Consider the following 16113-nt stretch of genomic DNA (forward strand, 5'->3'; position numbering starts at 1 on the left):
TCTGTCATTAAACACTATGTCATACTATTAAATAAAGAAGTTATTGTCTAATATTAATTTTTTCTAAGTTTCTTTTTTGAAACGGTTCTAAAATCGCATAAGCTGACAGGCATTATTTTTGCTATTAATTATTATAATTCTTATTAAATATTGATTTTTCTAAAATTATATTATTAGAAAAAATTATATTAATTAAATTATCTCATGGTTTGTATCCTAATGTAGCCTCCTTTAATTTTAAGTTTGATTCAAAAATAGCTGATCGCAAATTATTATAAAGAAAAAAAATTATGTTGTTTTGTTAGTAATTAATTGTATGCAGACCTGCCAACTAAGTTGACGCTTTTTGAAAAATGTTTTGTATAGAGATAGACTTTTAATAATAAAAGCTTTCAGAATTTTGGTAATTTTGCTAACACTTTCAAAGCTTCTCACCAATAGTGCAGGAACAAAATAGCGCTGTATATGAACTTTTCAATCATTTATATGTATTGGTGTGAAAAATAAGTTCAAACTAATAAAAAATTATACATTAAAGCAAAAATTTAGGTACCACTGGAATAAATTTTTACAAAAAGCTTAGAAAGTTGGGAGCCTTGTGTATGCAGCAGATGTTACAAAAAAATATATATTTCTAGAAATCTAACTTAATTTCAAAATCTGATAATTTTTGACATACTTTTAATGAATAATTAAAACTTATGAAAAATTAAGGTCCAAAATACTATAAAGAATTAAGGAGTATATATTCAACTAGAAATGTATATTAATAAAAAGGCAACAATAATTTAATGTGTGAAAAGTTTAAGTTTATAAAAATTTAAACTGTAGTGTAGACATGATCTGAACTTTTTACCAAAAATGAATTTTCTAAACAATGAAAATTTTTATTAAATATATTTATAAGTTTATCTTTATAATTTAAAGTTAATATTTTATTATTCTGTTTTTATATTCACAATAAAAACTATATTTCCATTCATGAACTGAGTGTTTAATTAAGTAAATTCTAAGTAAGAGTGCATATATAGCGATCTTACTTATATTTTGTATATTAGATTTCTTGTGAGAGAGTAAGAGGGAAAAAATAAACCTCAGAAAAAAAAAAACATTAACAATTAAAAGTTAGGGGAAAAATATAATCATCATAATGATAATTTTCAAATACTGCAGCACAAAATTACGTAGACAAAATATATTTAAGTAACTATCTCAATTAAGAACCAGTAGAATAATAAGAAAAAATAAAAATATTAGTTTCTAATAAAAATACTTCAGCTGTAGGGAATTTTATACTATTCCAAATGAGCTAAAATATTAGTATGCAACCCAAACCCAAATGGATTAAACATAACCCAAAAAATATAGAAATGAAGTTTTAATAGCAATAGAATATTTTTATTATGAACCCTTCTGAATTTTAGAGTTTAACTATTGCATTTAAGATTACCATTTAAGTACTTTTTTTAAAAAATAACAAAATAAACAATAACATATTATTTAAACCAAAATATGTAATATCAATTAACCTTACAATTTCTTTTTTCAACTGATTTATGAGGCAGATAAAATATATACATACTAGATAAACCATTAACTTTATAAATATGCTTAATGATTCATTTTAAAATATTTTTGTACTTAAAGTTGTACTAGGTTCAAAAAAATAACTAACATTTTATGAAAGAAATTTAAAATTGTGCAAAAATAATTGCCGTTATTCACTCTAACAACAGGATTTCAAAATTTTCTCGACTTGGAAAACAGTAATTTTCAACATAGACTCAAAGCATATTTCATCAAAAACTGATCACTAATATAAAATATTCAAGCTAACAAAAAATTATTAAAATTATAATAAGTAAGTTTGTTTTTTCATAAATGCATAATAAATAAATGATTTTGTTCAAACAATGCAATATAACTATTTATAGTTAATTTTTTCAGAAGTATAGCCATTTTATGGTTTCTTATCAAATAAAATTTGCAGTTAAGTAAGTTTGGATAATTTTTTTAACACTAAGATCATCACTTTACAGTTTGAGTATAGATAAAAAAAGAATAAAATAATTTTTTCTTTAACTTCACTCAATGACAAATCATATTCTCGAAACATGATTTATCCGTTTAAAACTATTATAATACATACAGTGTAGTCCTGATTATCTACAGACTTCGTGTTTGCAGTCAGGTTGATGAGGGGGGGGGGAGATTTTAGAGGTTGGGAGATATTTATTTTGCTGTTGCCAGATGAGCCATGGAAACCAGTTATTCTTTTCAGTGTTATTAGCTTGCTCCCAGGAATGAGTTTTTCGGTTAAGACAAGTGTAAACTTGGCATTAAGCATCATCTATTTTTAAAATCTATGACTTTACTGTTTAATTAAAAAGAGTAGAAAAAATGGCTAATGCCATGTACAATCTTTTATTAAGCAAAGAAATAAAAACTTGTTTAAACAGTGGGCGACAAGTCGTTACAAATAAATATTCTTTTGTTTGTTATTGTATAAGTATTTTGATTACTTTATTCAAGTTCATTCATAGTAGATAAATAATTCAAAAACAAGTTTCTTTTAACCATAACCTATTCTATTTTAAAATTAAAATTTTACCGATAGACTTTTATTCATTTCTATATATTCATTTTATTCATTTCTGGATAATTAGGAAAACACTGCATATATAATTGTAAAAAAAAACATTTCAAATAAAGGACTGAATACTCTTAACTATTTGTATTAAAAAGTTCTTTCATCTGGCCAATTAATACACCTATCATACACTACATCATAATTATACAGTTTATCTTCTCATATCAAGAGCATTATTCAGGATATCAGAAATGTAAGAAGGGGCCAGGTAAAAGAACAGGGCTGCAACATACTACAAATTCCATTCACGCTTTAAGTCTCAGTTTGCCTATAACAATATCTTACAAACTTAATATATGCTAACATTACATCTCTTCATAGATAATTTATGAATGAATAAACATACAAATGAGTCAAATGAAATGATATGGCATACACAATGAATAATATTCCGAATGAAATATCATTTGTTCCTATATAACTCAATGTAAACCAGGTAGCAGAATTTACAGAGTGAATCTGCAGCACTATTTTTATAAATACAAATTTTTCTACAATTTTTATTGTAAAAATAAAAGTTAATATAACATACATGTTGCAAATATAAGGTCTTTAAAAATTATACATAAAAACTTTATGATGTTTAAATTTAAGTTAAATTTTATAATATAATAATTTCCAACGTAGTTAAAACTGTAATCAATTTACAGAAGAAAAAAAATCTTTAAGTTTTGTTCTTTGTGGTGTGTGTTGTCTACATTCCACTTTTTTTAAAAATTTAGATTAAAAACAAATTTAGAGATGTTCTAAGAGTCTTAGGTTAAAAATAAACTGCAGCACCCACATCCGTGTTGGAGTTTCTGCTACCGGAAATATAAGTAAACAATTTGAGATTTCTTTGCTATCTGTATCAAACAGGCACTCACATAAAATAAAATAACTCTAAATGTCCACAAACTCTCTGCACATTGATTGGTTCAGACTAAGTAAAAAATTGACCAGCAATAATTAGAACACAGTTTGTGTAAACCATTGAAAAACTATTAGCTGTAATAATAGTTATTCATGGAATGAGACAGTGGTGCACGTGGTTGGTTCGTGCTGTCTTGCCTTCTAATTGTTGACATGTTGGTGTAGCGAACGACTTCTACACTCTGGTCTTGACGGGGATCGTACTGATCCAGATCGGAACAATCCTCATCAAAACCAAGGGGTAAGGGATCAGAAATATTTAATTTAGCTTTTTTAAGAGATTGTTGCTGCTGCGAGTAAAGACGCACTGTTAATACTAATAAGAAGAGTAGGATACCAACTCCTAAACTTAATGTCACATATAAGATGAATTTTTCCTTATTTTCTATAAAGAGAAAAAGAAAAACAAATAGTTAAAAAAATGAAAATATGAAAAGCACAACTTATAGTTTTGGGAATGGGTGGAATTCCCATTTTGCCAAATGAAATTATTTTCCTTTACAAATTAAAAATAAGTATGTAATTCAATTGCTTCAGTAAATTATCTAGTCAATAAATAAAATAAATATATAGTTAAATAAAATAAATAAGGTACCATTTGATAAATAAATATATTTAAAAAAAAATTAATTCTCAGCTAAGATGAATATATAATTTTTCCCTGTCTCACAAATTGAATAATAAAATGGAATAATTAAGCAATCTTGTAGTAATCGGTAAATCTTGTCCAATACCAAATCGAAACAAAATATTCAGCGAATTATTATTTTAAAAAAAAAATATTGTTTCTTTAATTAAAAACTAAAAAAAAAAAAAAAATAGTAATAATAAAGTAGATATAGATATGTATAGTAAATGTTACTTTATACCTAATTTTTCCACAGTCAATAAACAAAATAAAAACTGCTTATAAAGAAATTAAATAAAAATGATTATTTTAAAATTACTTTTGATAATTCGCAGTTTGAATTAATCCTTAAAATTTTTTTCTTGAACACATCGAAGGAATTTGAACTTATATGGAAATAATTTTCTCTAAACTAAATTACATGGGACAGTAAAAAATCTTCAGCTTTGACATGAAATAACTCAAAATTAATGTTCTCTTATTTAAATTATTTTAAGAGATACGCCTACTGCTGACTATCACTTCCCAACTCCCAGAACTGCAGAATGAAAAGAATTGGCTTTTTATTTATTTGTACTTTCAATTTTTATTTGGCATTAAATGAGTTTAAATAATTAAACTCCAACCTATAAACAAAAATGTCTTTACCTGTGATAAATTTATAAGCTGCTATCCACTCGGAGAGAAACCCAACAACTTTCTGATTGTCATCAGCAACTGTACAATTCACATCAGTTAAATCATCACTGGTTTCATCACTTTGAACATCTGCTTTCTTTGTTGTCGTTACAATTGTTAAATCAGATATATCTAAAACATTCATGAATATTAAAATACATCAATAACAACAATTTAGATAAAGATTTAAAAAAAAAATAAAATTTTCAAGAACGGACTGGGATGTTAATAAAAATATATTATTATCAATGAAATAGAAAAAGTGCTTCAAATGTTCCCCCAAAAAAGGTTACATGATTAGATGATAATTCTTCTACACACATAAAAATGATTTTTCGATAACCATGAAAGAGATTGTATATACTAGTATACCATTTATAACTTTCCTTACAAAATGTCACTACCTGTTCATTTAGTTAATATCAGAAAGATGCACTACATCATTGCGCTACGCATTCTGAAGTTTGCATTAGAAGATGCTAGAATATGTACCCTACTAGGGAACACATTTTACAATGTTTTCTTAAGTATACCATTTGTTACATAATTATAAACCATTTGTTACATTCATTATGATAACATAAATGACATGCTATATGCATAGGTTAATGAAATATGTTTTTCCTGTGTTAATTTCTGCAAGCTGCAAAATATTTACAGCTTTAATTTATTAATTGACAAAAAGAGTGGGTTTCATAATATATTTCCGTTTCTCCTATTTGAAAAAAAAAGTTAGTGTTTGCAACAGTAAAAATTGAGAACTTTCTTTAAAACATTATTTAAAAAAAAACTACACAACTTAGTGAAAAAGCACCCACCTTTATGTATAACATTTTGATAGCTGGATGGTGTGGTGAACTTAATATTAATACTGTCTTCAGATTTCAGATTATGCAATATTTCAGACACATTTGGTTCTTTGAAGACATTAGGATAGTCAAAGTCAGCTTCTTCTTGAAACTCTATATCTTGTAAAGAATCTTTAGGAACTAAAAAAGAACAATTTATCAAACAAACAGTGGTATGGAATTTAAAACTTATAAAAAAGTACTCAAAAGCAGAAGAAGCTTACCACAAGTATAAACAACTCTCAAGAAAACTTTAGCTTTAGTAGAGCAGCCAGTGATACCGAAAGCAATCGAATCAGCAGACAATGTGCATCTCCGTCTGCCCTGGCAGTTGTTCATAGCAGCCTCTGTTGCAAAATTCACCTCACAATCTAAACAAATTTATGAAGTTTTAATTGTCAGTAGCTTACACAGTACTCTGAATTTGTTAGCTATTCTAACATTTGGAGTTAGGATTATTTTTTTCTTAAAAGAATCAAATTTAATTTTCAGCTCAATATTTAGTAAGGTTTTTCTTTTTAAATTTTTTATTGCTGACTCTTCGGTTTTTCTCTATGGAAATTTCATAACAAAATTTGAGCTTGAGCTTAACGTTTGAAGGATTAAATGAAAAAAGTTTAGAATTTGTTTTTAAATTTTTCAAATGTTATTGAGAATAAAATGTATTATGATCAATTTTAAATCGACAACATGAAATAAAATATTAATGGATGTCTCTTCCAATACTGTAGATAGCAAAGCTTATTTTAGAATTCTGTTTCCTTACAATTCATCAAAAAATGTAACAAGAGGAAAAAATTCTGATAGCTAAAAAAAAATTGGCAATTTTTTTAATTACATTTATCACAAAGAAAAGGAATAATTAATTTCTCAAAAATTGACCAAAAAAAAAAATCCATGACCATTTATACCAGTATATGACCAATATAAAAAAAAAATTTCATACATACTCAGTATCTATATACAATAGTATACTCATAAAGTAAGAATAAAATATGTTTTACTAGATTTAAGAGGAAAATCAAAGGAGAGCCAAGCTAGGATTTAAAAAAAGCCCACATTAGGATAATGAATGTGTAGTTCACCCACTTGTAATTTAAAATTAACTACGAATCCAAATGTTATATCTTTAGAAACATTGATGCTAGTAGACCCTAAATATTTAACTGAAAACAATTGCCACAGAATGAGAATTCTGAAATTTCCAGAGTCCGAATCCTCGAAAAACGTCCTATAATTGACAACAACCAATAAGCATTTATTTAATATTAATTATTTGTTATGTACTGAATCAAGTTAGACCTCTTATATTTAAACACAGATTGTTACTTGTGTACCATACTCTCGAAACACAGTTTAGAGAGTTATGGTACACAAATAACAATCTGGAATCGGTTGAGAGGCAGAATTGATCAAAAAGAAATCAAGCAAAACTTTTTTGATAGGAACATGGAGTGTGCACTGACATATATCTTTACCACAACCTCAAAATTATAGACATGTATTATTTTTCTTGCTTTAAAAACTAATTTTAATTCTTCAAGGAATTTATTATAAACATCAATAATATTAAATAAACATACATTTAGGAAAATTATTACCAGTGAAAAAATACAATAATGAATACACAAAGTTATTTATGCCATTATATATTTATAATAAAAAAAAATTAATTTTCCAATACTATAATACTTTTATCACTAGGAAGTTATTTCAGGGCATTAAGCAAAGAAGCAAAATCAAAGCTATTTTTAGTATTTAAAGAACTGAATAAGTTAATTAATAAATTACACATCTTAGGCACAGTTAAAAGTTCTTATACAGGTTAAAAAATAAATAAATAAAGCTCAATACAGCAAACATGAAGCTGAGTAAGAAAGTTAGATTTGAGAGACTAAGCCAAATCTGGTTCTTCTTCTTCAAAAAAAAAAAAAATTATATATATATATATATATTTCAAGTGAGTTATTAGTTGCTTCTTGGCTAATTGGAAACCGATAATTTAAATCATTCTTCAAATTAAGCTAAGTATTGTTTGGCTTGATGTTTGTCCCATTTCCTATAACTACATAATTATATTACAGATCAAAAACTGTTCAATGTGTTTTTTTCTTTCTAAAGAAACTAAGATTTAAAATTTAAATATCAAAATATAAACAAAATAACTATAGGTGAAATTTAAGAAAAAAAATTTCTTAAATTTTACATACAAAAAAGTTACTATTTTTCTTTTTGAAATATCATTTGGATTTGAAGTTGGTTTTAAATTATAAGAACACATATACCCTAGCAACAATTTTACCTTGGCCCCAATTGGGCTCAAAATTGGCCCAATATGCACACCGAGGGACTAATATTGGCTGAATAATAAATATCTGATGAATCTGTCAATTCCATATATGACTGATATTGGTTGTAAAATATCAGGAAAATTGGACGATTCTATACAGGGTCAATATTGGAAAAATAACAGCCTTTCGAACCCTTATCGGACCAAGATTCATGAATATTAGGTATCAAGTTATTTTGCTACTAGGGTACATTGTCTTATTATAAGCTTTTTCTAAATCCCAGTTTGGTGCTCGTCAGATTTCAGAAATGAAATATAATAACTTAATTATATAATTGCAGTGAAAAAAATTACGGATAACACTTCAAATTCAAGGATAATCCAAAAATAATACCTACCTTCATAATATTTATGAGCATCTTCAGGACATTCTTCTGCACCAGCTATTGAACTCCCAAAGAATGCACTATAAATAATGATTCTTGAGGGTTTCTTACATCTCAACTTCATTTTTTCATTCTCACACACCACACGAGTAAAAAATTTATCTGAAATATAAGGATAAAAAGTTATTCAGGAGACTTATCTTTGTAACAAATTTAACTCTTTTCAAAACCCACTTTTCTTGGCTAAGCTTAATTGATATTTACCCAACGTTATTCAAATTATTTCATTACAAATATTGATAATAATAATACATGTAAATAAAATACATGTTTCAATGTTTTTAATCAATTTTGACATGGACAAAATTAAATCACAACCAATGAGAAAAAAATCAAAATTGTTTTAATAAAAAAGATTTTTTTGTTGTTGTTTTACATTAATCAGATTTCTTATTTCATCTATTTTCAACTAAAATATTAAGTAGTTATTAGGTATAACAATATTATATAAGGTAGGACAATATTCGTTAATTGTTTTATGGCCTTTCTGCAACAATTTATACAGCTGTTACTTACACAAAAACTTGACACATTTTATTCCTAACGAAAACAAGTTATAAAGAAATGTTTGTTTTAATACCCGGTTTTTCTTTTTTCCACGTAAGTTTTAGTCCTGAATTAGCCAATATTATTTAAAATTGCACTGAAAAGATATTAACTAATAAAATCATAACAAAAATATCTTATGAAATAGATCTTAAACTCAAAGCATCAATAATTTTTAAGTTCTAAAGTATAACATTATTTTCATACATACTGTCAGGGGGGGGGGGGGGAACTTGTTCTCAATAAAAATACAAGACAGTAAATTTCAGGACATAGAAAAGCTCAGGGTTTCTGGAATCTAGCCAGCCTTGATTGTTCTCTTTTGAGGATGTTTGACCCTTAAAAAGGGGACGTTTAGGCAAAAAGATTTTTTTTTTTCCATTCACAGCTTCTAAATTATCCACTTTGTCTATAAGTTTCATGGAGAAAGTGTGAAAAGATAATACATTTCAGAAATCAGTTTAACTTGTTAAATCTGGCTGAGGATTTAGTCAACATAGCTAAAACATCAGTAAGCAGATGATGTCACATTTTTATAAATGTCTAAAAGTACAAGCCTTCTGTTCTTAGCATTAATACATATGTTGTATTTTTGGACTAAATAAAAGATGCTCATCATCTTTGTAATTCACTTTAGTTTTGCATGTATTCTGCCTGTGAGAAATAAACATTAAATAAAAAAAAATTGAGCTAGTGAAAGATGCTGAGAGCATAATTGTATGTTCATTAGTTAAATACACTGCTTTGACTTTATTTATCCTGTGTGCTGGTCAGTCATTGAAAAGCCTGAAACAAGAAAAAAAATAGCATAAGAAAATCAACGTATTATAAATAAATTCACTTACTTGGTCTACATTTGTATGCAACTTCAAGCTGTCTTTGAACGCCAGGGCATAAATCTTCTTGCAACATTTTAGGAGTACTTTTTACGTAGCATTCTTGCTTCTCTTTGCACTCAGTTTGCAACCGCTGAAGAACAAACAAGATATAAATATTAAGCACTAAATCTATAATGTGTGGTTAAACTGAAGCATTTTGAAAAAATTGAGAAAAAAATGCTGAGAGAGAAGTACTATTTAAAATTCAAGGGTTCTTCTTTGTTTTTCACCTGCATTTAATCTATATTTTATTCGTTCAGAAAAGCTTTATGAATAATGAGCGTTTACATAGAAAAAATATGCTATTGAGAAATATGAGTGCTATTGAGAAATTTTTTTCATGTTTCATAAGAAAATAATTAAGCCAGTGTAGAATGGGCTTGGCATAATCACTGATTCTTAAAGTGAATTCTTTTAAATGAAATATTTTGAACCATTTTCTAAAAATTATGGGAGAAAAAGACTATCAAATTACAAGTTGACAAGAAATAACTTAAACTAAGTTTAAAAACATACATTGGTATTGCAACATATTACAAACTCATTTTGAAAGTTGTGAGGCTTTCTTGGACATGTATGTTCCCAGGAAACTGAAAAAGTACCTTTCAACAGAATTTTGCTCTCGCACATAGTGCTAAAGTCACTCAAAAATGATGCAAGGTACATTTTCCTGACTTTTTAAGAAAATAAGAATGGCCACCTTAGTCACCAGATTTGAACTCAATGAATTTTTTCCCATCTTTTCAACTAGAGTCTGTGCTTACCTGCCTGCATAAAAATTTGCTAAATAATCTCTTTTTGCAAGAAAAAGGATAAAATATCAGTAAGTAAGTTGCAGCTTATAAAAAACATGTTTACAGTTTTGCAATAACGCCAAAAGTGGTATGTTTGAGAATTTTAATTTGTTACCCATAAAGTTTTCCTGATTATTTGAAAGTTTGACTGTGTGATTTTGATATCCTGTCACTCTGTGTAAATATAGCTAACAATATCATTATAGACAAATCCAATTTAATAATCAGACCATGTATTAATTGTTATTTTTACAAATTAAAATTTTCTTAACACTTCCAAAATAAAATTTAACTCTAATATAATTAACATAAGAGCCCTGAAAATTTCTCAAGCTCTGCATTTAAATGTATACAATATTTTAAAACAATTCATTTGAATACAAAAGAAAATAAGACAATATAGTATAGTACAAAAGGAAAACATTTTAAAAGAAACTAATACAGAGAAATAATTCAACTTTAAAATAAGGTCTAAAATGTAAATTATCACAAAAAAATATTTTACTTTCAAAAGCAATGCAATTATAATACATATATTTGTAAAATTTATTTCATTTATAAATTGTTATGTATGCAAAATATTATTTCACTCAAAAATCATTGAAATGAAATTCATATTTCTAATTTATATGCAGCTCATTTTCAGAATTATTTAACAAACAAAGAGTAAAGATTTAAAATATTCTTTTCTGCTATTTACTTACAATAAATATGAAGCTTTATGAACATTCAGGTAAAAGAGTGGAAAATAATATTGTAATAAGAATAGTATCAATTTATTTGAATTATAAGTACCCAAAATAAATTTTGTAAATAAATATCTTTTACGAATTAGTGCAAATTTTTTTTAAATCCATTATAGCAAAATTAGATTTTGATGTTTAATGACGTCAAGTCATTGAAACAATAAATAATTTTAAACACATTTGTGAAAAGTAAAACTTTTAACGCTTAGGTTGGGAAATGATTACTAAAAATCAAACATTAAAATTTTCTTTTTATTAAAAACAAAATTATTTATAATAACACGACATTTCAAATTAAATAACATTACACGCTAACACGTGTAGACTTAAATATGCAAAGCAAAGTGAAATTTCATTAAAAAAAACTATTTAATTTTACTTTTAAAATCTAATAAACAGTATCAGAAATTATACTGACCTCAGTTCAACAAATTCGATTAATCTGAAGATGATTTAAATTACAAAGTCAGTAAAATAAAAACATATTTAAAAAGTTCTAAGGGCTTTAATTCTTTTTCATCAGCGAGATTTTTTATTTTCCGTGCTGCGCAGTCAGATTAACTTTTGTTCTCTACAGAGCTTGCGCAGAATCTACAAACGTGAACGTGTAATAATCTTTCAAATATTTTATACATGGGAAAATAAATGTTTATACAATTGACACATTTAAATTGATCAATGTGAAATGAGGTTATAAAGATGTTAATAAAAAGAAGAAAAAAAGCAGGCACACAAACCTCTCTCACATCTTGTGCTTGGCAACCTGGTTTAGAAAGTACATCCAAGCTGGGAGGATCCCTTTGTTCAAGACACTGAATATCACCCATAACAGGCTTGCCGTAATCTGCTTTGCTGATACTTATCACAGTGTTGGGCCAACATTCTATCCTATGTTCTTCCCCGTCACACAATTGCATGGTGAACGTTCTGAGAGTTCCTAAAGAAGGAGAAAGTTATAAAAATAAGACATCATTGCCTATTCAAAGGAGAAGAAGAAAAAAAATTATGTGTTAGTGGAACCTTATTAATTTAATTTTAAAAAAATAAGATGGATCTTGTGTTGTAAATTTAGACGGATATTTAAAAGTCAAATATTAAACAAAATCTTTTTCTTTATCCTCGAAAATTCTTTAAGGCTGGGATATTTACTAAACGGTTTATTTGCCAGGCATATTTTGCAAAATTAGCTCTCATTAGAGTTAGCTAAATTTTTAACTCGATGAAATAATCGAATTTACTAAAAATAACCAAAGCTTTGAAAAATCAATGGGAAAAAAGAAAAATCAAAATCACGACTTGCTGCATTTTGAAAACCGTATTATTATTTATCTCTACCAAGTTTCCAAGATTAATAACAAAGTTTCTTTTAACAGTTGACGTTAATGATTGAGTAAACTAAACCATGTTCTGCTGCATGTCAGATCATGCAACAGAACATGCTTTAACTGCGATACGTTGTTGCAAATAGTGGCTATTTTGAAAATATAGTTATAGACTTTTCCTTGCCAGCAGTGCTATTTGTTTACGAACATCGCAACAAAATTTAAAACTTGGTGAGATTAATATCCTACTTTCTCACAGAACAAAACTTATGCATTTCTATCACTAAACGTTTTCATTCATTTGATTTTTCAAATCATTGTTGAAACACCCGGTACAAGCTTTCCTGAAAGTTTGGTTACTAAAAAATTGTCTTATTTATTAAACAACAAATGCTTATAATGAAAAATTAAATTAAGAGTCCAAACCCTGCCATTTATCGAATTCTCTTCTAAATAAATTTTTTTTAATGAAATAAAGTGAATCAAGGCCTTTATTGGTTATAACTTATTTAACAGTAGTACAACTCTATGTTACTCAAAAGTGAAATGATGAATATTTCTTTACAGAAAATATAAATGAGTTTTTTTCTAAACTTGAACATTAGGAAACACAGTTTTATGCATATGTTCGCAAAATACGCACGCTTTTATTCATTATACAAAAAAACATTACTCAATTCACTGATATTCTTAAAAACTATTCCATTTCTTTCAAGTAAGATCCGAGTTTGCAAGTTAAAAATAAAAATATCAAAGTAGTCAAGTAATGTAAAATTCGTCCCATGCGTTAAAAGCTTTTGACAAATATTAAAACCGGTTGCAATTAATACAAATTGTTCCTTTTTCAAAATTATTTGAAATTGAAAAATAAGAAATAAAAACTAAGTTTTACGGAAGCTTCTCACAATCATACACTCAGACGTAAGAACAATTTCATTTTTACGAGACGCAACATACAAATGAAAAGTTACGAGTTTAAGTTCATTTTACGAGACAGTTGCGCCCGATTTTTTGAAGCAAATGATATAAAAAAGGGTCATTTCAGCATTTCGACCGACAGATAAGAAGATTGATATAAAGCACTATGTTTTCTCCAGTAAAATGAAAACAACTTCCGATTTCACGAAGGTTTGTGACAACTCAATGAAAATAAATGTTCTAGTTTGTCATGAACAGGCATGAACCTCCAATGATTTAAAATCGTATTGTCTGTATGATAGGCATTTGAAAAGAAAATTATAATATATCCAATTTCTTCCCTCAAAAAATTATCAGTGCTTACTTATTCACTGTTAAGACTATTGAAGTTTAGATCATTCCGCATGACTCTGTTATGTTAGTCACGAGACAAAGGTTAAATTATTTCGGCTTTTCTTTGATGCTAAAGAATAAAATTACGATTTATTTTTTTCTTTCCAAACTAGAATTTCGTTTTGAACACGGTAAAAGCATTGGCCGTGGTGTGCATGTAAAACCTTTTAAAGGATAATGACAAGACCGGGAATGATTTAATAAAACAGAACGAAGATATTATTTGATTAAAAACTTCGCTTTAAAAATATATAAATTGGAAATAACAGTCGACAAACAAAATTTAGACTTAAAGAACACGATAGATATGTCTGTTATCAAGAATCATCAATTGCTGCACATAGTTGAAATCTTGGGAATTAATTCAATTTCAACAATGCCAAAATTATTTCCACCCCAGTCACATCAGCTCATCTTGATACCCTGGAATCTTATTTTATTCATATTAATGCCGATACAGTTGTTAACGGCATTAGTTTCTAACAACCATAGTGCGTGGAAATGCATTTAACCCTGATTTACTCCTCTCTGATACTGTGGTTTTTCTAGTTTTGTTTCTGACCTGTATTTTTTCATTTTTCGTTGGCAAGTTTACTTTTTAAATCAGTTATGTTTCTTTCCATTCACGTCTGGCAAAGTCTTTAAAATGAGCGCCTGTTTTTGAGCGCTTGAAACTTGTAACTAAGTTATATTTTACTGGTGCAGTTTCTTGGGATTATTTACTTAATCGATTGAAGATAGTTTGATTTTGATGTCCCATAAGCGTTTTGTTCTTAATTGTTGGATAAATTAATTCAGTCCAATTTCTTTAGCTTTTTCTTTTAGAAAAACATATTAATTTCAAACCTTTAAGAAAACAAACTAGAAATATGTTTTGCTGTAAAAATATTCAAATTTACTTAAAAAAAAAAACTTTCCTCCTCGAAAGTCCAGTTTAAATTTAATAACCTTGAAAAGATTTTTAAGCACCAAGAAAATAGTGGGTTCAAGATACATGATAAGCTAATCAACATAAGTTCGGCAAAAGTTAAAAACTTCATGTATAAAAGGGATTCTATTTCCACGATGTTAACTTAAGGAGAAGGATAACTCAACTTGAAGCAACTAATAAATATTTAACTATATTTTTATTTCCTTTTAAAACTTGGTAATTAAGCTCAACTGAGCACATTTCAGTAAATAAAATGAAACTATATTAAATATCCCAGAAAATAAATTAGATAAACAAAAAAATAAGGAATTAGCGTTCACCTAATTCTCCGTAAAAGGAAGTAAAATCTTTTTTCTGTCTGGAGAGGAGGACCCATAATCATGAACTTTTTATTTTCTGCCAGAAGGGGGGGGGGTGAAACTGAATATTAATTTCTGTTGAAAGTAGTTCATCATTAATAAAAGTTTATTTAACTAGGTATTAGAAAAGATACCGGCATTTTAAACACAAAATAATTAAACTTTTTCAACAATGATGTATTTTTTGAATAGGGGAGAGTGGGGTCAATTGTAACATTTTTTACTTAACTATTTCTAACTAACAAAAAATCCAATATATTATTAGTATTAATTGACAGACGAGTAAAGTAGACTATCCTCTACTGGAAAAAAAAGTAAATACCTTATTTTAAATGTTATTATATTAGTTATTAACAATTTTTGACAGTCGTGAGCTTGTTACAATTGTCCCCACTTACGGGGTCAATTGTAACAGTTCATAAATTCAGCTAAAACATAGTTAATTATACATATTATCATAGTTTTGATATATTTTTTTATTGATCAGAATAGTAGTGATATTTTAGGAGTAAAAATAATAATGAGCAGAGACCTAAAGGGTTAAACTTTTAACTTTAAGGGGTTAAAAATTTTAATTTATGCTGTGAAAGGTGACAAATAAAATAATACACATGCAACATAATATAAATGATATAGGAAACTATTGATGGTTCTTAAAGGGTTAAGTAATGGTTTGTAAACATAAGATTATTTATTTTCAGCTGTTACAATCGTCCCTTTACTTATTGTTACAATTGTCCCCAAGACGCCATTTCAGCTTCATTTGTTAAAAAC

General features: G+C 27.2%; 1 protein-coding gene across 1 annotated transcript in view; it reads right to left on the reverse strand.

Annotated features, from left to right (window-relative positions):
* Positions 1 to 1866: 1866 nt before the first annotated feature.
* Positions 1867 to 16113, reverse strand: part of LOC107450909 (protein eva-1 homolog C) — a 102828-nt gene continuing 88581 nt past the window's right edge. Inside the window, exons 2-8 of the mRNA XM_016066855.4 lie at positions 12154 to 12353; positions 9844 to 9967; positions 8405 to 8554; positions 5941 to 6087; positions 5687 to 5857; positions 4839 to 5000; positions 1867 to 3947 (exon numbers count right to left, since the gene is read on the reverse strand). Of these exons, the coding sequence (XP_015922341.2) occupies positions 3634 to 3947; positions 4839 to 5000; positions 5687 to 5857; positions 5941 to 6087; positions 8405 to 8554; positions 9844 to 9967; positions 12154 to 12353 (1268 nt within the window). The 3' untranslated portion in view covers positions 1867 to 3633. The remainder of the gene's footprint in view (positions 3948 to 4838; positions 5001 to 5686; positions 5858 to 5940; positions 6088 to 8404; positions 8555 to 9843; positions 9968 to 12153; positions 12354 to 16113) is intronic.

Source organism: Parasteatoda tepidariorum, chromosome 3 (assembly GCF_982258835.1).
Source record: "Parasteatoda tepidariorum strain Cologne lab strain chromosome 3, Ptep-v5.0, whole genome shotgun sequence".
Taxonomy (NCBI): Eukaryota; Metazoa; Arthropoda; class Arachnida; order Araneae; family Theridiidae; genus Parasteatoda; species Parasteatoda tepidariorum.